Below are 27,516 nucleotides of genomic sequence, written 5' to 3' on the forward strand. Positions count from 1 at the left end.
ATATGCGGGCTGCTGGCGAGCAGAGAAACAAGTTCTACTTGTTAGATTATTACTGTTTGTCCGCCGATTTCGTCAAGCAGCAGAAACGTTACGTTATATCTCTACGTAACAACAAACAATAAATAAGGAAAGAAAATAAAAGGGAGAAGAAGAAAACATTCACACGAAGTTACAATTACTATACACCTCAGCAATGTAAAACATTGAATCTTTTCCGAGCTGCTGACGACTAAACTCTGAAGAAAATAAAAAAAAAGAGAAAACAGATGGGCCCTTTTTTAAAAAAGTGCATTTTGAAAAAATTTGGGTTTGTTTGTTTTATATTTAGTGAAGCGGTGGTAAATGGCCCATCGGCCGACCTTTGGCTGGAACATGTATAAATACACGCGCGTCATTTCTCCGCCGTGTGTATAATAACAAGTGAGACTATACGCGGGGTATATAGGATATGTAGACGCCGCCTCTGTTTAGATCATTGAGGAAACCGAGACCGCAGTTGCCCCCTACACGAACAGCAGACATTCAATGATTAGCGAAAGGCGGTTGGCTCCATCTCCTTATTCTATAATTCGCTGGAAGAACTGAAGAAGAAAGGCGAAAATCGTATTTTTGGGTGTCGGTCGTCATCGGTTACAACGCCAAAACCTTGTCTCATTAGTATGCCACTCTCATCTTTTTGAACCGATGGAAGATATATACTCAATTGGTGAAATTCAATACGTGACGTCACAGCGGCTTGGGTCAAAAATAAACGCGCGGCGCGTTCTCTGTGATGCAGATTCTAATTTTCTGTCTGTCTGTTGTTGTTGTTTGCTGGCCCATGCACGATTTTCTTCAGCAGAGGCGACTCAAATGGTGAAATCACTGGCGAAAGTAAAAAAAAGCAGCAACGTACAGTTTGTTTTTTTGGGCGCGGGAGATAATCTCGGCCGGGGTTGGGTGCTATAGCTGCTCAAGCGTGTGTCTATTATTTCTTTTGAGCTCTATGTAACGTCTTTTGTTGCTTCATTATATAACGACGGGTTTGTGTAGCATATCGCCCAACAGCATCAACTCGAGATTTATGGTGGCGCTCGTTTGGCAACAAACGAGCTGGTCACGTCTATACGATGCGGACGTTTTATAATAAGAACAAACATTTTTTTTTCCTTCTTCTTTTGGGAGGGAAACATTATCATCATTATTTTGGGTTTTTTTTTTGGTTTTTGACCGAAACGTTTTTGCGGACGAGCGCATCAGCAGAACGCGCAGTAGACGAGAGTCCAGCAGCAGGGATTTTTCGGTTGGAGTCGTAATGATTTTAATTGTTATTTTCTACCTAGCCAGTCGAGCGTGGGTAAGATAATAGAGTCCGACTCCCACATTCGACAGTTTTGCATTGGTTTGAATGGGTGTAGTCGTCAAAATAATTTTTTAAAACATTTACCAACTCGAAAAAAAAAAGAAGATTTCACGGTTGATAATTCACGTACTATACAACGACCAGTAGCTTTAAACCAAAGGAAAGAAAAAAGGAAAATTTTAATGCTGGGACAGTAGGAGCGGGCAACATGACACCGGCGTTATGCGATACGGTAGACGGACCTCTTTTGGGAAGAAAGAAAGAAATCGAAAGTGTTTTCAAACAATTCAATCCCACAATTCGCAGGTTGTTCTATCCTTTTATTTTCCCCCGTTGTATTATTTTTCACGGACAATATTGTTGAACGAAAGAAGGTATCCGTGAGCTCGAGTCGAGCAATACAACAGTGAAAGGAAGAGGGTGGCTCGTAAAATAGATGAACAAGTTGGCAAAGAGAGGCCTATATAGTATAATCAGTAGCATATCGTGTGACCGCCAACGAACATTGCCGGATGTCGTGTTGGACATACATTGCGGGAATATAGTACGGCATCTCTACTATGATTGCATATAGAGCCGCCGCGTTGTCTCCCGCTGGTCTTCTCGCCATTTAGAAACACGACAGATACGACCCATTGTATGAGGAGCGAAAAAGAAACAAATAAAACAAAACCCAAAAAAAGTATAGAGGCAACAACAGGTGATGTTATATGGCGATATTATAGAAAGGGTCAGTCCGCGTGTGCTGGCTGCGTTCGAGAAAAAAAAGCGCCTTTCACGCCGCGAGAGTTGCGTAATGCTCAATAGGTAATATTAGAAAGAGAGAATGGACGAAAGTTGTTTTTTGGATCGATGAAGACGACCGAAAAGTCAGGACTCTCATCAGCATTAAAAAAAAATAACCAAATTCTTTTTCTCTCCTTTTTTTAAATAAAATTTTTATGGGCAGATGCCGGCCGGCCGGTCGCGGTCCTTTTTCTTTTCTCTATACGTGTGTGTGTACATGATGGGGCATTCACGATGACTCTCGCCTAGCTAATACTTGGAAATAACATCAAGAGAGAGAGAGAGAGAAAAAAAGGAACGTCTGCTGCTGTTGGCTGAGACCTTGACACAACCCACGCCCCACTTACATTCGTGAGCTGCAACTATACACCAGCGTGTTGTTGTGCGTACAGACCATCCCGAGAGAGATGGACAGATGGATGGATGATTCCCATCGATGCCGGGCATACACACACAGAGAGAGCTGGCGTCGGTTAGTAACGGAATTTCTTCATAACACAGCAGCAGCAGCAGCAGCAGCAGAGTCTATACTTATAATATAGGCTAGTAGGTTCTACGCGACCCGCCGCAGAGTGCTGGCCCAACACACCGGCGGTTGCCAAACAAACACACACACAATGGTTTTGCATATTCAATATAGCGGAGAAGACGAAGAAGAAAACAAACATGCTCTTCTAGCGAGAGACATTCAGCAAGAAATTTAACATTTAATTTTTTAGAAAACGTCCTTGTCCTCTGTGTGTGTATGCTGTGTGAAAGAGACGCGTGTCTACATAAATAATACACCTGGGGTATAGGAGTAGTAGTATAGGCCATCTCTGCCCTGCAGGCTGATGCCTGCGCGTATAAGCATTTGATGAAGAAAAAAAAACGGGACTCGCAATAATAAAACTGGAACGCGCATCACGTTCCCATGCATTCAAAAACATTTTTCTACATATATCTGCGCGTCAAGTGTATACTTAGCTTATTACGGTATAAATATCGGCTTTCATTCAATCTAGGCCAAGAGAAGGTGTCAAGTCAACAGAGCCCTAATGAGTGTTGTGTGTGTGTGACCGCGCTCAAGTCGTATGGAAAAGACCAACCAAACACACACACAAACGAATAGAAGGAATCCGCTTGTAGATAATAAATTCTCTTCTGAAAAGTCAAGATAGGTAAACACACATACACACACACACAATAGCATCAGCAGCTGAAGCTTGAGCAAGAGAGGGGCGCCATCAAATGCACCCAACAGCAGCGGGAGCGCTTTTTCTCTTCTTCTTCTTCTTTTTTCGTGAATGGAAATTTATGACATCCTTTATGCGTCTCTGCGGGTTTTCGGCATATCATCATCATCATGTGTACAAGCTTATATATATATATACGCTTGGCTAATACTAATAGTACACTGAACTGTGTATAATATTTTCGTTAGAAATCATTTGGCTCTTGCAGTTATTACTTGTGCCAAAAGCGCAATTAGACCGGTATATTTTAGCCGACGAACGCGCAGAAAATTGAATTTCCCTGGCCACAATCCGGTAGCTTTCAAATGTCAAATTTAAAAAACGGCTATGGTGGGGATTAATAGATTACCACGACACTTTAGCCAATCTGAAAAGTCGACCCTTGTATAGTCTACAGATGGAATTATACAGATAGAGCTCAAAAGATTTTATGCTGGGGGTGGTGATAACTGATAAGAATGTTTCAATGGAGAATTTTCTCCATTGTTCTCTGGCCACCAGAAGATAACCGCGAGGGATAATAATGGCGCGATATGTCACTCAAATCAAAATCGTGTTTGAGATTATCCAACAGGATTGACCATCCGTCGCCATCATTATCCAAGGCGGAATTTCTCATACTATTTGTTGTTATTAGGTCCGATGACACGAAATTATTTGACATAGAAAATGGGAAAGCGTTTTCTCGGGTGAATAAATCGTTTCCATTGCATCATCCCCTTATTTCTCGTCACCGGACGCTATATATAATGAATGATTTACGGCATATCCCCGCGCGCATACTATATAAACATATGCATCAATGTGAGGGAGAGACAGTCAGAGAGGCCATTTATTATTGGCTTCAATAATATTTGTTTATTGCACCGTAGTAACTTTCACTTGCAATTTCCGGTGAATTCAAATCGGTCACTATGAGTTTTTTTTTCTCAAATCATCGATTGGAAAGCTGCCCAGGCAGCAGCCCATCTGGTCCTTTTATTTTTTCCCCTTTTTCGTGCTGTGTGAACTAAAAGTTATTTCGATCGATCGCCATCGATAAGTACATGCCGTTGTACCAGTCTACCACGACTGATTGTCGGCGTAAATAATTCCAGTGTCATTGCGAGAGGGAGAAAATATTTGCTTGCATAATAATTCCATATACGAATGGGAAAACACGAACATGACGAGAGAAAGATAAAGAAACTACCAGCACACAGTAGTAGGGCGCGAGCGGCCTATCTAAAAATGGATGTACCTATAAAGCACAGAGTCATCTGGATAAACAATCTTTTTAAAAAAGTCATTCTCTGCTGGGTGCGTGTCCAGAAGGTTCAGCGCATGCCTATAAGCCATTTCGTCGGATGTAAGTTGATGTTGGTCTCGTTTCCCTTCTGACTTTTATAAGCTCGTATCTATCTCACTCCTTATAAGACCCTATGAATTCGAGTAACTATGCCAACTATAGTCGTTTCAAATGGCTTTGGCGCTTGATCGCAATTAACGTATTATTAACGTAACAAGTTGAGAGAAATCCGGCGAAGCAGTATATCCGAACGAAAGAGAAAGATCAGAAACGTTTCCAACCTAATTAAACGACTTTTGGATTTTCCTTCTTACGAATGCACACGACGGAAAACAACAGCACGCTTATATGTATAACTCACGGGCATTTATAATAAATGCATGAAGGGGGAATATACAAGATTCTATAAGCTCGTTCGTGTAATGATGGAGCGATGAGAAACTCTGTTCCTCGAAAATGACACGATAGATTAGGCAGCCTGAAGTGAATGTAGTATGTACGGCTGCGCATCAATTCGAATTTGAGATGAGCAAGGTCGACCTATACCGCGGGAGCATCACGCACAACGCCAGCAGACGTCGACGGGAACGGGATTGGGGGGGGGGCGGGAGACGCCTGCAGCTGATGCAATTGAAATGAGTTCGAAAATCGACGGATAGAGACAGAGAAAGGTTAACAGGTGAAAAGAAAAATGTGTTATTTGTATCTAGTATATAAAATAAAAGGCGAGCGCGGCCTTGATGACTCGTGAGATCCACTTGTGTGTGTGTGTATCTGTTCGGCCCGCCGAGCTACCGGTTCCTTTCTCGATGATGGCGTCACGCAACAACACGAAGGCCGCGTGAGTATAGAGCGCAAGGGCTTCAATGGGAAATGCGCGTAGGCGCACAACAGAAATTAATCAACAGGTTCCGAGAAGAAGAAGAAGAGTGCACCAGAGTGCACGCTGATTTAAAATCTTTTGATTCGTATCTTTTCAACGGCTGTCACCGCAGCGATGAATTATGATTCATTCACGGAGTGTACAAGTACAGTTGCCATTGGGTGAACATTTATTGGATGGCAATCGCTTCGTAAAGCTTCGCAGTGTATGGTAATACAAAAGAGGAAAGATTTTTGCAATAAGTGAATTCTCTAGTTACTGATAGGAATCTCACAGCCAAATCTACTGGCGGACAGGAGGTTCACGCGGGAAAAATAATGCCACAAACTCAACGGGGACCTTTTTCCCGTCTCGGTTGTCACATTTTCATGGAATTTTTCTTTCATGCTGTCAGGTCGTTTACGAGGAGATACCAGTGTGGCGTCAAGTCCCTCTTGGGCAAAGAATTGCACTTTGCTTGAAGTGTTTAAAAGTTAAAATATTTTCGAATGCGATGGTTTACCCACAGACAAAGTTGTGAGGTACTAAAACAAGCCTGATATGCAGTCGTTCGACAAATGAGATTTTTAGTGAACCCTTACTGAGAAAAACAAAAACGGCAAGAGAAAAACAGTTGCAGTCAACTCCCTAGCTCAGGAATAAACATACCCCGGTGACTACGTAACGATTTATAATCAACGCCACCCAACATTGTCAGAAAAGGAAGAATAGAGATCAATTGTGTCCTACCTTTATGCCTGGGACAAAACAGCCAGGCATCTACGTCAGTTGCTCCATCCATCAGCTGAAGAGTTTTTTACCACCAGACGGGATAAGGTAAAAAGGGTGCCCTCGTGAATACACCCATATTCACATGGGCGTACACGAGGACATTTTAAGAAAGGGGAAAAGGAGAGAACTCGATTGACATCGGTAGTATTTCCAATGCAATGGGATCTAAATATAAATAGAAAATGGGTTACGAAAAAATATTGACAGGAACAACAAGCCAGGAAAAGTTGAAAACGAAACACTGGGTTAACCCCTAATTGTTAATAAATAGGAGAATGAAAGGTTTACATGTAATAGACTGCATTGATGCAGGTAATGCAGCATTAAGACATCTAGTAGGTCACAGGGCAATGAAAGTATTAAAGAAAATCATATTACCCAGCGATGATCCTGATGAGATTGCTGCTGTCGACAGGTTAACACCTGCACAAGAAAAACTGGCATATTGTGTGGTTATGATGGCTGACTCTGGCCTCAAATCTGCAAAAAAAAAAGAAAAAGGTTACATATACATATACTAACAAACTGCCATGCATCGACAGGGCAATCACATCATAAATGCTAGTCAGGAATGCCCATTTCACAAATTTAGAACAGGTTTAACTCTTCTATAGCTACCACAATCATTCGATTTTTATTCTTAGTTTTATTTACCCGCTTACCAGTATGGAGTATGACGGTTATAAAAAAAATAAATCAATAAGAATATAAATCTAAATTTTGTCTTTGTCTTTGACTAAACGACAGCAGACGACACTTGTCCAATTTTCTGCTAATCAGCATGCTTGCGATAATAATACGATATATCGATAGACATTCATAATTGGAAATGATAAAAAATCAAACTCCCCCCTCAGAATCCAAACCGATCAAAAACGATAAGGGAATAAATTGACGGAATGAAATCTAATACCATTTCTGTATGGTTAATTCCCCGGGGCCGGTCCGCCAGTAAGACCCCCTCAGGCCTCAGGCCCTTACCCCAAAAAATCGACCCCTTCCCTAAATCCAAACCGCAACAAAAGATAAAAGCGGATTAATCGCCAGCGTTCAACATCCGCCGAGCGTATCGGGATTATTTTAGCATGCATAAACGGCGACAGGCAGTGCTTCAGCCACACACCCTTTCTTCTTATTCAATTGTAGGTAAGGTTACCCTGAGAGCAAAACAAGAAAATATTTTATACTGTTACAGACGTTACAGTTACAGTATCTACCGGTGAATTACTACACTGCTCTGAACTACGAATGACGTCTGATGGCGCTAGCCGCTAGGTGGCTTTGTTAATTTTAAATTAGAAAAAAAATGTTCTGTTAAATATGTAAGAAGAATAACATGGACGTAACACAAAACAAAGAAGTTGCATTTTTTTTTTAATTATTTTCCGAACAATACTTTTATGGCGATTCCGCCAAATGGGTCTAAAAAAATTATCCTTTAAGGTAGTACATACTCTTGATAGTTTTTACAAAAAAGAATTACTCTTCACGTTAAGTAAAAGTAATTAGTTATTTCTTTAACTTGTTAAGGATTAAAAATTCAACTTTATTGGGGAGCGTAAATTCTTGTGAATAAAATCTATTGTCAGTTGTCACGGACGACTATGCGATGGTGCATTACGGTAGTCTAAAAAACACAACAGTGTTTCAGTATTGCTTGATAATGTCTCTGGAATCTGGATCCTATCATGGTGAAACTTTATTCACCCATCCCCACCGGTTCAATGTAAATGGTAGACGGCATATTTTGCGGTAAGCGTTTGCAACCGTTAAAAATAACCAATAACGTCAAACTCAAGAGTCGAGATAACAAACTCTTATTACTGCTAGATGTGTCATACCTCTCAGTTAGGTTGAACGTTCTTATCTGTTGAGTTAGTCTAAGCAGAAAAAGGAGCAAGGTCATTGCAGCAAATCTGGGGAAACCCCTGTTTTAGAAATGCATTGTATCCAATTGAAATTTAGGTTTCGACACTTAAGAATTCTTTACAAAACCGCTCGACTGAGGCAGAAGATGATATAAAGAGAATATAAAGAGCAAAGAACATACGAATCCAGTTGAATAATGTTGCATGGAGCCGGATGGAGCTCTACTGTAGGCTACTGTACATGCACTGAAATCCTAATAACATGTCTATCAAAACAATGAAACTAAAAGTTGGCAAAGCCCTCAAAGAACAAGTTTTTTTCGATTAGAAAGTTTTACAGCCAACGTTTTCTTTCATAAAGAAAGGAGATATAATTTGATGCGGATTGAACAATTCTGACAGAACCGGTTTCGATGATATAAATCAAAGAAGTCCCATTTAAGAGCATACATAACTAGCACAAAACTCAAATGTGCCATTCACCGTCTATAATAATGCTTTCTATTTCGTCAATACCTTTACCTTGATATTAAATAATGTTTTAAACGATGGTCCTTGTTGGTAGTTTTAAAAAAACAAAATTGTTCTGTTTAATCGAATCTAAGGGAACTCAAACAATGGCGAATGAATGGCAACTGAACAACCTTTATATCTCTATAAATATAGCGCGTTATCGTTTAGTGATAATTTTGCGATAAATCAATGAAGGTTGGTACTATTGAATCATAAAATCTAAAGCAACCAAGTAAGCGGGATTGTTTCACATCTGGCGAAAAATGAGGAAGAACCTGAACTGAGGAAAAAACTGATGGTTAAAGGAAAAGTTCATTTATTCTTGGATAGATTCTTACAAAAAAATAGGGGTGAACGGACGTCTGAACAATTTGCACAAACTCATTTCATTTTTTTCATTATATGGAGAGAAAGGCAACAAGTTTTGGCATATATAGATCAAAGTTTACTTTCTTCAGTCTCTTTACATTTTCCTCGTTTTCAGCTTCGAAACTTTCTCCTTTTTAGTAAACGATTAGAAAGAACACCGTGCGAGTTAAAAGGCGGGGTCGTTGACAAATGGATTACGCTAGCCAATCGAACTCTTCGATGTTTGGGAAGGGTGTTTTTCCGAGCGATCTTTTAAATAATGAATAAATTTTTCTAACATGAAATATTTCGCTCCAAGGCCACTTTCCTTTCTTTTTAATTCGTACCTCTCGATAGTATTTAAAGACTGCTCAGTCAATCCAAGTCAGTATTGAGCCTGAAATCACCGGAGCAACACATTTATCGCTAACAAAGGTAGGAAAAAAAACCAACAACGGAGTATAGCTACCAGGATTTTTTTTTCAAATTAAAATTCTATTGTTCTATTATTTAAAAAAATTGATGGTGCTTCATACATGTGTTTCAAAATATAGGGCAACTGAAATCCAGCTGTTGTCAACGAGTTAAGAATCACGAAAAACAGCACCGGATAAAAATGAGAGGATTGGTATATTATTCCAAAACACTAAATTTAAAAAAAAATCCAATAATTGTTCTTGCATTGCTTCATCATCTATAGACATGTATCATGGTATTGGTGGCAACGGCATGTGCTGCACCCCAATACCGAAAACACCAGGAAGCCATCACCAAAGAGCAGTGGGTTTCTTTGAATCCATATGGCTCTCCAGACTCTTACCCCTCTGAAGAGTACTCGACTATCAAAGATTTGGAGAATCAATGGGCGCGTTTCTACGAATATCTTCCCTGGCTGAGAGGACCCGCAGGAGCTACAGGACCCGCTGGAATTGCTGGACCACCAGGGCCACCAGGAGCCGCTGCAGTTTATGATCCTTACTATCAACCCAAACTCGTTCCTGGCCCTCCTGGAGAACGTGGCGCCCCAGGACCAGCTGGAGAAAAGGGAGATACTGGAGCTCCGGGAAGCCCTGGCTACGTCGGTGGACCTGGGCCCCAAGGGCCAACTGGCAAACCTGGCGCACCTGGCTATCCCGGAGAGAAGGGAGCCCCAGGCTACAACGGAGCCCCTGGACCCGATGGAAAGCCAGGAGTCGGTCCTAAGGGCGAACCTGGATACAATGGCGCTCCTGGTCTTCCTGGAGCTCCTGGAGCCCCCGGAAAAGATGGTTATCCTGGCGGCCCTGGACCTCAAGGACCTAAAGGAGACACTGGTGCACCCGGCTACACTATCCCATCAAAGATCCCTGGCCCTCCTGGCCCACCTGGTCTCAACGGAAAAGACGGAGCTCCGGGATATGGTATAGTTGGCCCAGCTGGCCCTATGGGACCTGCTGGTGAACAAGGACCTGCCGGCAAACCAGGAGCAAATGGGTATACTGGCCCGGCTGGACCTAAGGGCGAAGCTGGAAATAATGGCGCACCTGGCGCACCTGGCAAGGATGGATATCCTGGTGCTCCCAGCACAATTGCTGGCCCACCTGGGCCTCAGGTAGGATTGTTTATATATAGAGATTCTAAAACAAATTTTCGGTTATTCATTTTTATTTTATTTTCTTTCAAAGGGCCCTGCTGGCTCTGCTGGCTATAATGGCGCCCCTGGAAAAGACGGTCTTCCCGGCGCTCCAGGTGTACCTGGCAAGGATGGCAAACCTGGCGCTCCTTCATACGCCGGTAAAAATTCACTGACCATTAAATCTGTTTGACATTACACGAACATCTGAATAAATTTCCTTTTTAGTCGGCCCACCTGGTGAACAAGGCAGACCGGGCAAAGATGGTCTTCCCGGCCCTGCCGGCACTCCTGGTTACCCTGGGGGCCCAGGCCCAGTTGGACTTGAAGGCAAACCCGGTGCCCCTGGTTACACTGGCCCAGCTGGCCCTGGTAAAGGAACAACAAAATTAAACAAAAAAATTTTCTTTTTAGTTTTAATTAATTTTGTTTAATTTTATGCCTTAAAGCTGGCCCAATTGGTCCCGTCGGCCCGGTTGGCCCCCAAGGTAAAGTTGGAGCTCCAGGTTACAATGGCCCAGCCGGCCCAGCCGGCCCGATCGGAAGTGTTGGCCCTGTCGGACCGCAAGGAAAAACCGGTGCCCCAGGCAATGCTGGTCCTCAAGGGCCGCAAGGACCCGTTGGAGCCCCAGGAAAATCTTATGAAGCTCCAGTTGATTATCAAACCCCAGTCGTTTACAAAGCCCCTGCCCCAATCGTCTATCAAGCCCCTGCTCCAGTCGTCTATAAAGCCCCTGCACCAGTCGTCTATCAAGCCCCAGTAACTGATGCGCCGGCCCCTGTCTACGAAAAACGCGTCCTGATCTCTAGATCAGGGATTAATCATTATTAGATTAAATATCTTTTCTTCCGTGGAAAGAGTTATTTTATTAAATTAATCCCGGTTTACACCCCTTATTCTCTATCCAGGATATATCCCTTTTTACCTGTCTTTATTTCACTCCCCCTCCTTTGTTCACAATTAAATACCAGAGCTATACGATAAAGTCTGTCTAAGAATGTATTAATAACAATTAATTTAAAATACATGATTTGAAAGGGAAGTTTTTGGTTTCTTTTAAAAAGCAGCTGTTTTTGTTTCAAACCAGAGTTCTAGATGTATGGTAGAACCATTTATATGGAAAGGCCTTCCATTGCCTTTTCCTCCTGGAAGTGCTCTGGCTGGAACCTTAGTTACAGAGCCACAGCGGTTGTGTTGGGAAACACATTTTTTTTCCTAGTACTAAAATTAACAAAGTTTCAGTATATGGCCGCTGTTGGCGCTGACAATTAGGTCTAAATCGATACTTAAGCACATTTTCCCACTTTCGATTCGCGATATTGGCTGCAACTTTAGGAAAAATTTCCGAGAGGAAAATTTAACAGGCAGTGTTCTACCATCATCTACAGGGACTATAGCTCTGTTCAAACAATCCAAATAGTTTTTTTTTCGAAATTGGCAGCACCGCATTTCAACTTGGGCAATATTGTTATAAACAGGCAACACCGCTTCGTAAAAACTTCATTAAACGTTCGTCTGCTTCTCCCGAAAGTTAGTTGGCACGCACAAGTCAATAATTTACGACGTTCGTATTATCCAAGCCTTTGTAGGGCTTTCTACTTTTTAATTCAACATATTGTCAGTAATCGAATTATTTTATAGTAGTGAATTTATAGTAGTGAACTTACGCTTGTTTTTGTTCATGCCCAATCTGTGGTAGCTCTATCAACGGGTTCCCATTTCTTCTTACACGTGGTTAAAAGTGTAACAGCCTGGGTATATTACGTATCAAATTACATATCAAATAACATCAATTAAAGACTTAAGTCTGCATTGGATTTTGGCTCTGATGGAAAAGTGACAAGTGCCCAAGTGTTTCTGTGCATCTCTTTCTGACGTAAGTTGCATCTTCTTTTAGCTCAAACCATCTGCTCAACAGTTCGATAGCAAGAAGTCTGGCCTTTCAGGTGAATTGTGATGTTGCTAGTCTTCATTTGCAGAACCTAGAAAAAACTTGGATTTATTCTCTTTTACGTAAACCATTGTCTTACATTCCTTAACTATATATTATTTATTTTAGTTGTTTCAAATGCTGTTAATTAATATTGTCAATTGTATGTAACTGTTGTCCTGATGTTTTTTCTTTGTCGCAATTATTAGTGAGTGATTATGTATTTGTTCTTTTTTCTTTGCCCATAGGTTACATCAGCCAGATAATGTTGAAGCCGTTTTGTGTTGCTGTCCGCATTTGCAGGAATTTGCGACGCTAGCTCTACGTCGATAAGGTAGAAAACATAAGAAAACACTGCTCGGCGGTAAACAAGCTTTTGAAAAATAGGAATTATTTTTTAGGATTGAAAATAGGAATTTTTCTAAGCTGACAGAAAATGCATCATTGTCTTATTTATGGTTAATGGAGATTGCTGTTTTATGTGAATATGAGGGGAAAAGGCCAAAGCACATGTAACAGTTTGGTAATATTTTATATGGTTAGATTCATATTTTTTGAATCATTTGTGTTTAATTTTGTAGAATAAATGTACCTTGATTTTCGAAATAAGCGTAAAATTATGAAACTACTTAGGCTAATCTGATAGGCCCATCTGATGACCATTTCGGACTTATTCTTATTCAACTAATTAGACGCTTGAATGAATTCAGAAGTAGATTATTCTTCTATTGTAATGTAACTTTGTAAGAAAATTTTTTTAACGATAGATCTGATTAGATGTCGTTCTTTCACTAGGTGGCGTAGTCCATCATCTATTCTAGTTCTGGGTCGGACGTGGGGTTTATTTTATCCTCCTGATTTACTCTGGATTTACATTTAAATTATTCAAGGCTACCTATCTTAACGGCAGGCAAATCTACTTGATTGAAAATCCAGGCTATTTAATACAAATGTGCTTTTTGACAATTTTTCACCAAAAAACTCCAGTAAACGAATAAACAATCAGCTGCTTGCGTTGCTTACGATGCGCTCTATACATGTCCACCCAGTACAAATACGCTCAGCGATGTGTTTCTAGCTCAATACAAAACCAAGTATTAAGGAAGAACTGCAGTCCTTAGGCTGGCTTCACTAGGTGAAATCTTGTTGGGAATTATTATCTTCATCATATTCAGAGCTTTACTGGCAACACCTCATTAAATCATCTAGAGTTTCTTTTATAATTATATTCACAATGTTGATTTTCGCCCACCATAAATTTATGGTCAAAATTACGGTGCCTTGTTAATGTGCAAGAATTTGAACCCCAATCATAACGTCTCATAGCTTTTTTTGTATTTAATTCGAGTCGAATTTTTAGGTAAGCTCAATTATGTCCATTCGTTATGTGATGATTTTGCTGGTGGTGGTCATATCTTATTCTATGACGGCTGCTGGTTCCTCATCAATTTTCCACAAAAAGAGATCGGTCAACCTGAACGGTGTTCGTTTGAAATTTGCTGCCACTCATGTAAGTCAGCATTCCACTATTATACTAGGCTTCTAGTTTGCATCACATGTCTTCTTTAGTCTTGTACACTGTGTGACTTACATGTATACTTATATGTATTTTATTTGTGTTTTTAATTATTATTATTATTTCACCCGAAATCCTCCAGTTCCCCCCTCATAACATACTGACTTTATTGCCCGACGGAAACTACAGCGACATCGGTAGCACTCCATTATATTTCGCCTGGCTCACAGAAAAACTCAACTTTACGTACGCTGAACTTGAAATGGTTTTATTTTATTTTTTAAAGAAAGTTAAACCCTTCTTATTCTAGCAATTAACATGATTCTTGCAATCGAATTTTTTAAAATTGTTTGAACGCAAAATTTCGTTTAAAAATGAACTTCTGATTATGTTTTTATTTGCCTTGGTTTAATATTCAACGTACGTAGAATTACTTACGATTATTTACCCAACAAAATGACCGAATCTCAGTACGGGAATTTGGGCGACATTGCTCTCGTTCTCAAACTCGTCGAGGACAAGGTAAAAGATAATAATATTTATTTTAAATTGTTACACTAAGCTCAGTGAGTAAAAATACTCTTCATCTGTGTATTTAAAAAAAGGAACTTGACGGATCATCTAGATTTATTATTGCGACTTACGAAAGAATGAAATCGACAGACTTTGCATTTTTCATGTGGGCGGAACCGCTAGCTATGGTTGTTCCACGACCTGGAGAAGAGCCCAGAATCTTTGCATTCGTCCATCCATTTCAATCAACGGTAACTCATTGTGTATTAGTAATTTATGTGCCAGCAATGCGGTGGGTTAATTACTATTATGTTTCGCACAGGTATGGTTACTCATCTTCATTGCCAGCTTCACCGTTGTTATCTTCATGACAATGTTTTCGGGAATTTACTGGAAATTGTTTTCATTCCTTGATCCTGACGATACAAGCCTCACCACAAATTTTACGATATATGGGCGGATCACATATTACTCAGTTTACATGATTAACACCGTGACAAGTCAAGGTAGTATATATTACTAAAATATCGTTTAGTCGTCACTCGTGGCCCGCACTATGCAAAATCACATTATTTTACTGTGGATGTATACTTCCACTTCTCATTGCCAACATTTTTCTTTAAGGAAATGCAATTCCTCTTCGTCGTCTCTCTTTCCGGATACTCGTCGGAGTTTGGGTGCTAGTCGCCACTGTCTTGGTCAACAGTTATTCAAGCACTGTCACTTCTTACCTGACAGTCCCAAAAATGAAACCACCCATCAACACCTTCGAAGATTTGGTCGCAAGCGAAAACGTAGAACTTATTCTTCTAGCTGACACTATGACCAAGAAGCAAATACTGGCAAGTTTGTCATCGTCGTCATCAAACATTTTTTTTTTGTCTTGCTCTGTCAGTGTACAGCAGTTTCAAGTTTTGATTTTGATTTGCAAATTTCATTTCATATTTCAGGAAGCTACACATGGCGCACAAAAGCTCTTAGGCGATGATATTCGCAATCATCCCGATCGAATATTGAGCAGCATTGAGAAAGTGAACGTTCGCTTGAAAACTGAACGTTATGCTTTTGCAAATGTAAGTGGAAATCACAAGTTTATATGATGAAAAGCCTTTAATACTTGAAATTCTTTATCAGCCCCAGTCGTTTTGCGACAACTTTGTCGCCAGTCATTTCCAGGAAAAGGGCAAGTGCCGATTTAAAACAACAGATTGTTATTCCATGACCATGTTTTTTTCTATGCCCTTACAAAAGAACAGCAAGTACACGCCGATTTTTAAAGACGCGTAGGTTACTTTATTATTACAATAACCTTGTTTGATGTTTTCCTAAGCAGCACAAATAATTGTTTTTTATGCTAAAACTTCTTTGTTACGCAGTTTTATGGAACTCTGGGAAACTGGACTTCCTCAATATTGGGTGAAAAACAGCATACCGCGAGCGTCGCAATGCTTTGAAAAAACCAATCTACGAAAATCCGCCATCCCCAAACCCATTCGACTGGATGACTTGGCAGGTGCATTCTTGATTTTGGGCGTCGGCGTCAGTCTAGCAACATTCTTCTTTCTCATGGAGAATATTTTTATTCATGCCCTATCTCCAGCGACGTCAAAAGCAGCGATTGAAAAAAAATAAAATTTGATGGCCTTGTTCGATATCGTTTGAATATAACTAGTCTATTATAATTTTGTTTTTTCGCTAAGCCAGTTAGGCTTCTTTTGTTTTGTAATAAATTTTAGCTTTTAGAATTTTTACATCTATCGTCTTCAGTCGTTTCCCTTTCTTTTTGCCCTCAGTTTACCACTCCATAACGGATTACGAAATATACATTTGCCTCGTTTGTTGAGTTGCTTATAGCCCACACACTCGATGTATTAATCTTATACCCTTTAATGTCAGTACTTGTATAGTGAATAGTGCAGTTAAATTGGAGAAGCTAAAATATACTTTTGCAATTTTGCCAATTTTCTCTTATAAAAAATCTTATTTAGGCTATATCGTTTCCTCACATCCCTCTTTATCGTTCGATAAGCATCCCATGGATGAACAAGAAACGGTTGAAACAGCATATTTAATCATGGGATTTCTGCATCTCATTAAAATAAATTAATCATAACAGAGAAACTTTGTTAATTACGAAAACACGATTAGACTTTGTCGTAGAATTACATGTTTGCAGCATATAAGCCTACATTGCAGGGAGATTAAAATCGAATTTTTTAAATTTGCATTAGAGTTTATTAATTATTATTCATGGCTCAACGAATTGGTTTTTCTGACAGGCCTTTAATTGCAAAGCTATCAAGCTATTAATACAAATGTGATACTGGTACGACTCGCTTTTTTTTAGACAAGTTCAATAAACGAATAAGTAATTAGATTCTTACCACACTGATTCTCTGCGTCACATTGGTAGCCCCCTCCCCACTACCGCTATAAAACCCAAACTCTGTGGAAAACATTGTACATGATTTCAGCAAACATAAACGAGTGAGCATCTGAATACGTTTAATTATCTTCGTGAAGATTTCGTCTATAACAGATTCTCGGCCTGTAAGAAAGTATTGCAGCTAGCTGTACGATTTGATTCTGAGTTCACGTTTTGTGAGTAAATAATAATTCAATGATTTTTTTTAGACGATGTCATTCTGCTTTTCAATGATCTTGATTGTGGTGACCAAATCTTTTGCTGCAGGCAAACTGCTGAATGGTGCCAATTTAAAATTTGCAGCAACGGATGTAAGTCAGTAATATTTTTGTTTTGACGCATTTTTTCCTTTGCAAATCAATTAATTTTAAGCTAATTTTAATTCAATTGTACTTGATAACAAATACAATAATAATACATAATATAACAATATGATGGTGGCCTATAGATAATATAATATGTGAAAATCCGATAACATGTACAGTTCCCGCCGTATAACGTTTTGACTTTGATGCCCGACGGAAATTACACGGACACCGGAAGTTCACCATCTCATTTCGCTTGGCTCGCAGAAAAACTCAACTTTACGTATGCTTAAAACATAATATGAATTCTAACTTTATTTTGCACACATAGAGATTTGATTTGGTACTCACGAAGTTTTTGGGATCGGTTTTTTGTTGAACTAATAGCCCCTAATCGAAAGAATATCTATGCTGTTGATAGCATCATCACAACAGATTTTTTTTTTTTTTTTTTTTAATTTCTGATGACAGAATTTCCTATTATTACTTACCGAATGAATTGACTGAAATTAAATATAAAAACATGGGCGACATTTCTATCCTCCTGAGTCTCATTTCAGACAAAGTAAAATCAATATTCCACTTTGCTCATTGTTTTAAGGAAAAGTACTAATAAACCAAAATTGAACTGTCACAACAGAAAATCGATGGATCATCTAGAATTATAATCGAGAATTTAGAGAGGAGAAAATTGGTGGACTTTGCGAATTTCATGTGGGCGGAGCCTTTTGCCATGATTGTCCCTCGACCGGGAGAAGAACCTCGTCGACTCTTTGCCTTCGTATATCCATTCCAATTGACGGTACTTAGTTTAACATTGAAAATACAGTGTAGCTGTATTTCTAATCTGCAACGTATTGAGTCCAAAGGTCTGGCTTTTTATCTACATAGCAATGTTCACTACTGTGATTTTCATGGCTCAGTTCGCTAGAATATATTCAAATTTATCCACAGTCATTGACTCGGTTAGCAGATCGAGACGAATTTCAGTGATTGAACGTTCCATTGATTATTCGATGTATTTGGCCAGCATAGTAACAAATCAAGGTAACAACTTCGTAACAATTAATTTTAAACTTATCGTCGTTTTATACGAGTAACGAGTTTTATTATGTATTTCTTGAAGGGAACATTTTAGCTGTTAACCGCCTCTCGTTCCGGTTCCTTGTTGGGACTTGGGCATTGGTTGCCACTGTTTTGGTCAACAGTTATTCAAGCACAGTCATTTCTTACATGACCGTTTCGAAAAATAAACCAGCCATCAACACGTTCGAAGATTTGGTCGCAAGCGAAAACGTAGAGCTCATTGTTCTAGCTGACACCACGACAAAGAAGCAAATCATGGCAAAGAATGATTAATTGGCTCATCTGTTATTGTAGTTACAATGTTGTCTTAATACGGTTTTAATTGCACATTTAAGGAAGCCGAATCCGCCGGAGCGATGAAGACCCTTGGTGATCAGATACGTAACAACCCAAGTCGCATACTAAACAACCTACAGAAAGTTAGCGACCTCTTGGAAACCGAACGCTATGCTTTCCCCAATGCAAGGACTTCTCTTTGAGTCTTTACAATATTTTTTTTCTGACATCACCATAACTCTGAATCAATATTATTTCAGCCTCAATCGTTTTGCAACAACTTCGTCGCCAGTCAATTCCAGAAGAAGGGCCAGTGCCGTTTTAAAACAACCGACCCACTGTCGATGAACATATTTCTGTCTGTGCCTTTACAAAAAAACAGCAAATTCACGCCGATTTTTAAACACGCGTAAGTTTATATTTCTGAATTAATTTTGATTTTGAAAGCAACAATTGTATGTACTCTGTCGATATAGTCTGTTGCAACTGTGGGAGACCGGACTTCCTCAGCACTGGGTGAAAAGCAGTATGCCGCAAGCGCCGAAATGCTTTCAGAAAACGAATCTACCAAATACCGCGATCCCCAAACCCATTAAGTTGGGTGATTTGACTGGCGCGTTCTTGATTCTGGGTGTCGGTTTTGGTCTAGCAACATTCTTCTTTCTCATGGAAAATATTATTCGTTGCAGATCCCTTAGGACAGCCACGATTGGCCAAAAATAAGACCGAATAAGACAATAGATGTGCGATCACATTATGTATATCCGCTTTGCGCCGCTTTGTTAGCAAAGCAGGCATAAGAACTTAAACAGACGTCAATTTAATCTTGTTGAGTTGCGAGATCTTATTGTAATCCATTTGCACGCAATTCGTGTTTAGCGCATCAGTAAATGTTTTAGAAATTTACCAAACGATCGTCACAAAATGAAATAATAACGGTCAGTTTATTGCTCAGCTTAAAACAATAAATTTTCAACAAAAAAAGAATAACGATTGAAAAAGTAATTAGATTTACTGGATGACAAAAAAAATGTTCTGGAAGGTTCAATTGACAATGATGGCTCTCATCTGTTACAGCGGAATGGAAGTCGAATCTGTTATGCAGACACCAATTGGTGGCAACCAGCTTCCGTCTTGGCTTTCTTGAGCTTGAACTTCGCAGTGCTCGTCCTCATCGCAAATGACTTCCTATACTCGATTAAAACAAAACATTTTAATATAAAGACTCCCATGGCAATAATTAAGAAAGTTAATATACCTGGCAAACGTTGATTGATGGAGGATTAGCTGACACGCAAGAGTAGGACGGGCAGCACTGGCCCGGAATGTTCACCGGTCGACAAATGGCTGATCCTAACAAAGGCGGTGGCGGGCAGAATTCTTTCGCGCACTTATTGGTTTTCACGGGACTTACAGTAGCGAGGGATTCAGCTAAGGAAAAAACCAATTGAAATTTAAATTAAACTGGTTTCAAATTTACGGAATAATTTCCATGATACGAATTACTTGTGAATTCGGTAGTTTCTCCGGCAGCATCGTCGGCCAACATGGCGTTTTTCACGCAGATGCCGATCGGTGGTAGCCACTCCCCATCAACACTTTCTTGTGACTGAACTTCACAATGTTCTTCCTCTTCGCACTTGACTCCCTGTAAAAATCCAAATAAACAACAAACGATATACGAAACGGAATTATTTGAAAAGGTCCACATCAGTTTCGTATTATGTATAATACCTCGCAAACATCGATTGACGGAGGATTGGCAGATACGCAGCCGTAATTAGGACAACATTGGCCGTCGACAAACTCTGGCTGGCAGATGGCTGAATCCACCATAGGGGGAGGTGGACAGGATTGAGTGACGCAAGTCAATTCCGGCGGAGTCGAGCAATGGCACTCTTCGCAAGGCGTTTCGGAATCCACCAAACGTTCGCCAACTTTCACAGTCACATTGCCAAATTGGCACGTGCCCTCGGCCGATGTATCGATGACGTCTGCAGGGCCCAAAGAATTAAGTTAGTACAACTGGAAATATTTTAGAACTTTATTTGAATCTATACTTGTCGTAACGGGTTCCTCATCACCGGGTATTCCAAACCTGGCACGGGCTCGGGCACGGGCTCTAGCTTTAGCTGAAAACAAAAGAGAGCAATTAAAATGAATTTAAAATGTTACGCATTAATTCTAATCGAAGCTTTACCGTCAATCACGGGCGGTGCGCAGGCCGAAAGGCATTCCTCTTGAGAAGGGAAATTGTTTGCGTTGCCTAGACAACCACCGTACGTGAACGGTTTGCATTCTTTATCGGCGCCGTCGTAGAAGAATCTCTGCGCGAAACCTCTGCACATTCCAACGTCAGCAGGCAGTTTGCATCGGGCGAATGGATCTACGAATCAAATTAAATTTTTAATTATAACTTATTGAGTATTGGATGAATTGAAATGAGGTTTTTTACATACCGACGGGCTCGTTGACAATTTCACCGCAGACTTGGCGGCATTTCTCCAACGTTTCGAATCGATTTTCATTTCCCTTTGAATTTCAGAAAACATCACGTTAATAAGTTATTTAGATAACGTAATTAATTTGGGGTTTTTGCTTTTATACCTCGCAGCCGCCGTAGTTGAACGCTACGCATTTCTCCTTTGTCGAATCGAAGAAATAATTGGTTTCCAGTCCACGACAAGATCCCGTTACTTTGGGTTGGAGACAAACTGACGGCCTTGTTCTAGCGCTGCTTTCTGGCTGGACATTTCTGCTTCGGGACAGAGCGATAGGCAACGTAGCAACACCTTTTCTGCCAGGCTCAGGTTGGACATTGATGACCCTGCTAGGGCTATCTTCAGATCCAAGAGCGAAGGGCAATGTAGTCACACCTTGATGTCCAGTTTGGGGTTCGATGCGGATGACTCTTGTTCCAGGGCTTGCGACAGAGCTGCAAGTATCGAGACAGGCTTCCAAGGTTTCGAAACGGTTTTCATTTCCCTGTTATGGAGAAAAATAATCCATCACAATGTATATACAGTTAGAAAAGATAAGGATGTCGCTTATATAATTTTGTTTTACTTTGCAGCCGCCGTAAAGGAACGGGCGACAATCTCCTTTGGTGGCGTCGAAATGGAACGACGGCCGGGACATTTTACACGGTCCAATCACTTTGGGCAGAAAGCAGAGGTCAGCACTGTTGATGACTTTGGGTGCAACCGATCTGGCTTTGCCGAGTTCCATCGGCAACGTCGTGACGCCCTGTTTGCCGGACTCGGGTTGAATTTGAATAATCCTCGTCTTGTTTTCCTTCAGCTCGGTAGCGCTGACTAAAAATAATAGCAAATGAGATATACCGTAAACATCAAAAGTTAAATAATCAAACGTGAATAAATTAAAAGGGTTCCGTACTGCATTTGTAGTTGATTGGGCAACACACTCCGGGTGCGTAGACGGGCACGCAGCCTATCCTGTTGTCTACCACGCAATGGGCTTCCCGACAACCTGGACCATCCAAACCTGTTTAATATTCCACAGTAAAACAAAACAGTCAGCAATAATTTAAAATAAATAAACAACGATGACATTAGCTTATTATTAGAAAAACTCACCATTGAATCCATCGACACAGGTACACCATTTGCAAGGCTGGCCAGAAGGAATGGATTGTCCCTTGAGGTACTCTTTGCCATTGAAGACGCAAATATCATCACGCGGACCTTCCTGCTCTGGGCGCTTCTCGGCTATTAGTATACAACGCCAAAATTTCAATAATAATGGGCAAAACAAACATCGCATTGATTATTCTTTTTTTGGGTGGCTTACGGCATTTGTAAGATGGGCAGCAGGCGCCGGGTGGCGTGACAAGAACGCAGCCTTCCTCTTGAGGCGGGAACGGCATGTCGCAATAAATCTGATTGCATTTGATTTTGGCGCCACCTCGACTGCGATAAAAAAACAAATGATTATAACAGACTGCAAAGTGCTGGTGAAAGTTAAGACTGTATAGATATGATGAGATATCGGCACTTACTGATGCTCGCTCGCCTCGCAAGTGCAACCTGTTTTGCATGCGTCGTCCTGGTTGAGTTGGGAAATCTCTTGGCCAATGAGGTAGGAGACATCGCGGTACCGGCAAACTCCTTCAACCGATTTCTCCTCAGCTGTTTTTTAAAAAGTCACAATTGTTTGTTTTGAAAGTACTACAGCACAAATTAAAATAAATAGAAAACTTACGACAGACAAATCTGGTTGGGCAACACGCTTTCCCTTTGTACTCTGGCCGGCAACCTCTTTCGATAAAGCGCTTGTTGGAGACGGGACACGTCACTTCCGAACACTCTGGCGCTATATTTGACCAAATTTTTAATCAGTTTGACTCATTTTGCGTTAATCACTTTAGTTATTACTCGTGTTGGGTTCATCTCCGCCGCAGGTTTTGTAACAATCGTCGGCCGTTCTGAAATTATTTCGGTTGCCCTGGCAACCGCCAAAGTAGAACAATTCACACCTGTTCTTCTCCTTAACAAAGGCGAATCGCTTCCATAAGGCGAAACACGGGCCCTTGACGACAGGCGATTGACAAATTTCTTGGCGAGGCTGGAGAATTCCTATTCATTATTTGAACAAGGTAAATTAATTCTCCTTTTCTATAAATGCGTGTCCTTTATAACAAAATTTGCTTATAGTACTGGGTTTAGGACCGCAAGCTGCGTTGCAATCGTCCTGTGAGCTGAACAGATTGGCCGTCTTGCCACAACCGCCGTACATGTAACTCTCGCACTTGCCGGCCGTCGAATTAAACGTCCACGACGGAATGGCCGCCAGGCAACTAAACGGACTCGGCGTAACGGGAGGCAAAGTGCACTTGCCATCCGGCTTCATCAGTTCGCTTGGCTCTGTGGGTAATATCACTACATAGGGGCGAAATAATACGTATACATATGTAGTATAATCATGATGAGTAGTTATTCACGATTCATGAAGCTTGACTTAATTTTGCCTTCCGGGCATCTGAATCGAATAATTACCATATTATAATATCCCCAAGCCAGTTTAGCAAAACAAAAGGACGATCATGCAACAAACAGCCAGGTCCTATAATGTTTAAATATGTAAGCAGCCAAAATGCAGTGTATTCATTAAAGCAGCGAAATTTCCATCCAGCGATTGAATAGAGGAATAAAGGAGGAATATTTATATTATTTGTTCAATAACACATGTAACAGGATGGATCAACTGTGACGTCATGCAGCATCAAGTCAAATGGGAATATAAGATGGGAAAAAAAAAACAATTCGATATCATCGGATCTGTTTTTGTGGATTATTCCTGGACGGATCATTCCGGCATTGAGGTTGAGGAAGGCAGGAAGGTATACAATTACATCAACTCAGGCGTCAATGATTTCGATCTTTGCTAAATCTAGAAAACGACAAGAACAGACCAAGCGGAAAAAAAGCATGCTCATCAAATCTTCAGTAACAGCAGCGCATAACAAAATAGTGTCCTAATATAATTACTATAGACTTATTATCGAATTTCATTATGACGGAAAAAAAGCCAAAAATATAAGCACGTCGATCAGCCAATAGAAAATAAATAATTCAATAATCAAAAGGGTTTTGTCTTACCACTGGGATCAGGTCCGCAGGCAGTGTTGCACTCGTCCTGGGAATTGTACAGGTTGGCCGTTTTACCTGGAATCAGGGGAAAACAAAAATTGCATTTAGTAATTAATTTGGAAAATGACTCGATTGTTTGTTTTTTAAATGAACTTACCACATCCTCCATAAACATAGCTCTGGCACTCGCCAGTAGTGGAATTAAATGTCCACGACGGAATGAAAGCCAAGCAGCTGAAAGGGCTCGGATTAACTGGTGGCAAACTGCATTTCTCCTGTTTCGTCAATTCTTTTTCGGCTGCACGTTGATAAGAAAAATATATGAGTGTCATATATAAGTCGATTATGCTGACGTATACCCAAAGTATATTTTTTATACCTGCGACAAGTGGTGATGCGGCTGAATCATCCGCCGCTGTGGCGGGTGGCGGCTTGACGGGTCCTTGCAGACCGTTACACTTGAGGTCGCATTCGTCCTCCGAGCTGAAATTGTTGTCGTTGCCGCCGCACCCGGTGTAAGTGAACGACGTGCAGAGGCCGGTTTGAGTGTCGAAAAAGAAACTGGGGATAAAGGCCCGGCAATTACCGGTGGCTTTCGGTTGCATGCAGGGAGCAGTAGCGTCGATTTCGCTGATTTTCTTTTCCAATCCTGCACAATTGAAATTGTTATGTTGAATTGCGTCATTCGTTTGGGTATTAGGCTATAAATTATTATGCAATAGTACCTTCTTTGTTGCATTTGGCCAAACAGGCGAATTCATTTTTGAATAGATTGTCGGTTCCGAAGCATCCGCCGTAAGTGTATTTCTCGCAGACGCCGGCCTTGGCGTTGTAAGTCCATCGGGGTATCAGGCCACTGCAGGCGATTGGGCTCGGGTTGACGGGCGGCAGTGAGCAAACGTCCACATCGGCCTTGATTTCTCCTTTGACACCGGGACCTATATATATGATTTGATGGATTATAGGATCAACAGAGTTAAAATACTATACACAGCGACAAGCAGCAGCAAACTTTGAAACTTGGCGCTATAAATAAATTCGATTCAAAATTTAAAAAGAAGCTTTGGGAAAATGGAGATGGTTAGCAACAACACGAAAAAAGCTTCATCTAGAATGACGCCTTTTTGTAATTGAATACCCCGTCTGCGTCCGGCATTGAATGAAGGACGAACGGTCATCACACGTGCTCTCTATGCTTGTATACATGTTGTTGGGTTACACTCTGATAGCAATGGTGCTGTGAAAACATGTTATATACGATCAATAATCACGATTCTTATAGCTAGTTCCACATTAGAAGAGGTTATACGATAATTCAAACTCGGTTACACCGATTCCCATTCGAAACTCGATCGAGTATCTGCGGATGTAACCTAACGGCAGATTGAATTTCCCAGCGCACGATAACGAAATAAGATTGCGCTTGTATGTGTATATACATTCAAAAGGACTTGACTCCAAACGATTCGACTATCCAGACTTGTAATAAAATGAACAGAAATCGATAACTCACGAGGAATGGCGAGAACAGCGGATGTAGCGCAGAGCAGGAAAACGATTTTCCGCAACATTTTCAGCTGATTCAATTGATTTGAGAAGTATATAAAACAATTTCAAAGTGAATTGCTATATAGTAGAGTTGTTCTAATAAACGTTCAGTGATTTTCTTCGCGGTTTGTACCGGCGCCGATATTCTTCTTTAGCGGCTGGCTGGGTTCGACTGAAGAACGAAAGCGACTGGCGGGGTCTTTATACCGCCGGCAACTGAAACGTGCTGCGTGCTTTTTTTTTGTCGAGCACTATAGCAGCCAGACATCAGCTCTCGCCTTGGAAATTTCCAGCTAGTCAAAGTCAACAACAACAACAAACAGAAAGATCAACGAAGCAAAAACACACACGAAAAGAAGGAGGTCCCACCAGCAAAAAAAAAGGAGTTAAATGACAACCGTGACGTATATACGCTCTTTCATTATCGTCTCGTATTAAATACACACACAAACGCGCTGTGCAATGTTTTACTGTTTGGGTTTTTCTGCTTCGTCTTGTCCTTCTTGAATTTTATTCTTCGTATCACCGTCAATTTCCTGTAGTTGTGATTGCGCAATTAACTTTTGGATAACTAAATAATAGATTTCTCTATTGTACACACAGCACACATCAGCATCCAAATCGGGATCTTAACCGATTGTTTACCAATGAAATTCATCCCCAAAACTCGGGAATATAGGTCAACGCTACGGTCCTCTTTTATGGTATATTCAAATCACTTAAAAAGGGAAAAAGAAAATGAGAAACTGAAGATGAGGGCAACCAGCAAACGGTATAGGCGACGAAAGTGTGGACGTGAATAATACGCTGCTACCAATTTCACCATAGCTACAGCCAGCGCGCGATAGTCTGGTTTTAGCAAAAACAAGAATTTCCACTCAAGCCGCCGGTGCGGGTCATTGTTGACGCACACCGTCTTCGTCAATACCAGCGCAGAAAGTTTCGTCTTTTTTTTTTTTCGTGAATAAATAAAGAAATAAATTAAGCGCTGCTTTCTTTTCATCCAATATAGTAACTTAATTGACATTAAAAGTTGGGTCGATTGATTTGTTTGTTTTAACGGTTATTATAGCTTGAAATTGTTTTCCCACACGGCATTCTATGCCATGTGTCAATAACAAGAAAACAGACTTGATTATTTACGTCACACGATGATGTCACCAGGAAGACAGAGAAATCATCACAACGGCAACGTGATCATTCATAACATTAACAACTCAACTGCGTGCTGTGATGACGGAAAAGAGTCTAAAAGTCATTTTTTAAAAATGTCATTTGTCGGCGGAAAAACCCAGGAGGACTGATGGCTTACGTATATGAGAACTATATATGCGACGTCATATCCCGATAATTTCCCAATAACATTGACCAACAGCATTCACTTAGAGTGTAAGAGAAAACATGATAAACTCTACTGCGTACACAGTATATTTTTGTTTTCATTTCGTGACGTCAAAAATTTGTTTCCCGTCATCCGGTCCGCTGAATTTTAATGTTTGTAATTTAGTTTGATCATTTCACTCGGTTTCACTTCATTACAGTCGCACTATTTATAACCCTGCGGCCAAATCGGGCCGTCGAGAAAGCGATTACCCTTGACCGATATTTACCTCAATTGAATGCAACAAACCCAGAAATCGCGGTGACGCATCGAACGCAGC

At 40.6% G+C, this 27,516-nt stretch overlaps 4 protein-coding genes across 12 annotated transcripts; 3 read left to right on the forward strand and 1 right to left on the reverse strand.

Annotated features, from left to right (window-relative positions):
- Positions 1 to 9,251: 9,251 nt before the first annotated feature.
- Positions 9,252 to 11,689, forward strand: LOC124196403 (collagen alpha-1(I) chain-like). The gene is made up of 6 exons (XM_046591465.1): positions 9,252 to 9,469; positions 9,589 to 9,662; positions 9,735 to 10,625; positions 10,699 to 10,807; positions 10,875 to 11,018; positions 11,096 to 11,689. The coding sequence occupies exons 2-6, from the start codon at positions 9,651 to 9,653 to the stop codon at positions 11,476 to 11,478; spliced, it is 1,539 nt and encodes a 512-aa protein (XP_046447421.1). The 5' UTR covers positions 9,252 to 9,469; positions 9,589 to 9,650; the 3' UTR covers positions 11,479 to 11,689.
- Positions 11,690 to 12,143: 454 nt separating this feature from the next.
- LOC124196404 (glutamate receptor ionotropic, kainate 2-like) lies at positions 12,144 to 16,539 on the forward strand. Of its 9 annotated transcripts, none has more exons than XM_046591468.1 (12): positions 12,144 to 12,268; positions 12,347 to 12,523; positions 12,826 to 12,911; positions 13,926 to 14,087; positions 14,236 to 14,339; positions 14,522 to 14,615; positions 14,699 to 14,857; positions 14,929 to 15,112; positions 15,231 to 15,448; positions 15,557 to 15,679; positions 15,741 to 15,889; positions 15,983 to 16,538. In XM_046591468.1, the coding sequence occupies exons 4-12, from the start codon at positions 13,950 to 13,952 to the stop codon at positions 16,236 to 16,238; spliced, it is 1,425 nt and encodes a 474-aa protein (XP_046447424.1). In that variant the 5' UTR covers positions 12,144 to 12,268; positions 12,347 to 12,523; positions 12,826 to 12,911; positions 13,926 to 13,949; the 3' UTR covers positions 16,239 to 16,538. The 9 variants fall into 9 exon arrangements, with proteins under 9 accessions (XP_046447424.1, XP_046447423.1, XP_046447422.1 ...); XM_046591467.1 differs by adding an exon at positions 13,373 to 13,787 and having other exon boundaries at positions 12,147 to 12,523; positions 13,938 to 14,087; positions 15,983 to 16,539; XM_046591469.1 differs by having other exon boundaries at positions 12,149 to 12,264.
- A 1,671-nt stretch (positions 16,540 to 18,210) lies between these two features.
- LOC124196410 lies at positions 18,211 to 19,827 on the forward strand. The gene is made up of 5 exons (XM_046591493.1): positions 18,211 to 18,383; positions 18,463 to 18,680; positions 18,758 to 18,883; positions 18,959 to 19,107; positions 19,175 to 19,827. Exons 1-5 carry the CDS (start codon positions 18,230 to 18,232, stop codon positions 19,419 to 19,421), a joined length of 894 nt encoding a protein of 297 aa, XP_046447449.1. The 5' UTR covers positions 18,211 to 18,229; the 3' UTR covers positions 19,422 to 19,827.
- Positions 19,624 to 26,134, reverse strand: LOC124196399 (papilin-like). Its single transcript, XM_046591460.1, has 21 exons — positions 25,821 to 26,134; positions 25,033 to 25,245; positions 24,687 to 24,956; positions 24,465 to 24,605; positions 24,317 to 24,382; positions 23,375 to 23,596; positions 23,093 to 23,293; positions 22,920 to 23,030; positions 22,717 to 22,846; positions 22,509 to 22,627; positions 22,295 to 22,426; positions 22,095 to 22,202; positions 21,765 to 22,012; positions 21,306 to 21,683; positions 21,158 to 21,230; positions 20,899 to 21,084; positions 20,759 to 20,830; positions 20,433 to 20,692; positions 20,205 to 20,346; positions 19,957 to 20,129; positions 19,624 to 19,886 (listed from the first exon to the last, which is right to left on the reverse strand). Exons 1-21 carry the CDS (start codon positions 25,876 to 25,878, stop codon positions 19,770 to 19,772), a joined length of 3,420 nt encoding a protein of 1,139 aa, XP_046447416.1. The 5' UTR covers positions 25,879 to 26,134; the 3' UTR covers positions 19,624 to 19,769.
- Between the last annotated feature and the right edge of the window lie 1,382 nt (positions 26,135 to 27,516).

This window comes from Daphnia pulex, chromosome 6 (genome assembly GCF_021134715.1).
Source record: "Daphnia pulex isolate KAP4 chromosome 6, ASM2113471v1".
Taxonomy (NCBI): domain Eukaryota; kingdom Metazoa; phylum Arthropoda; class Branchiopoda; order Diplostraca; family Daphniidae; genus Daphnia; species Daphnia pulex.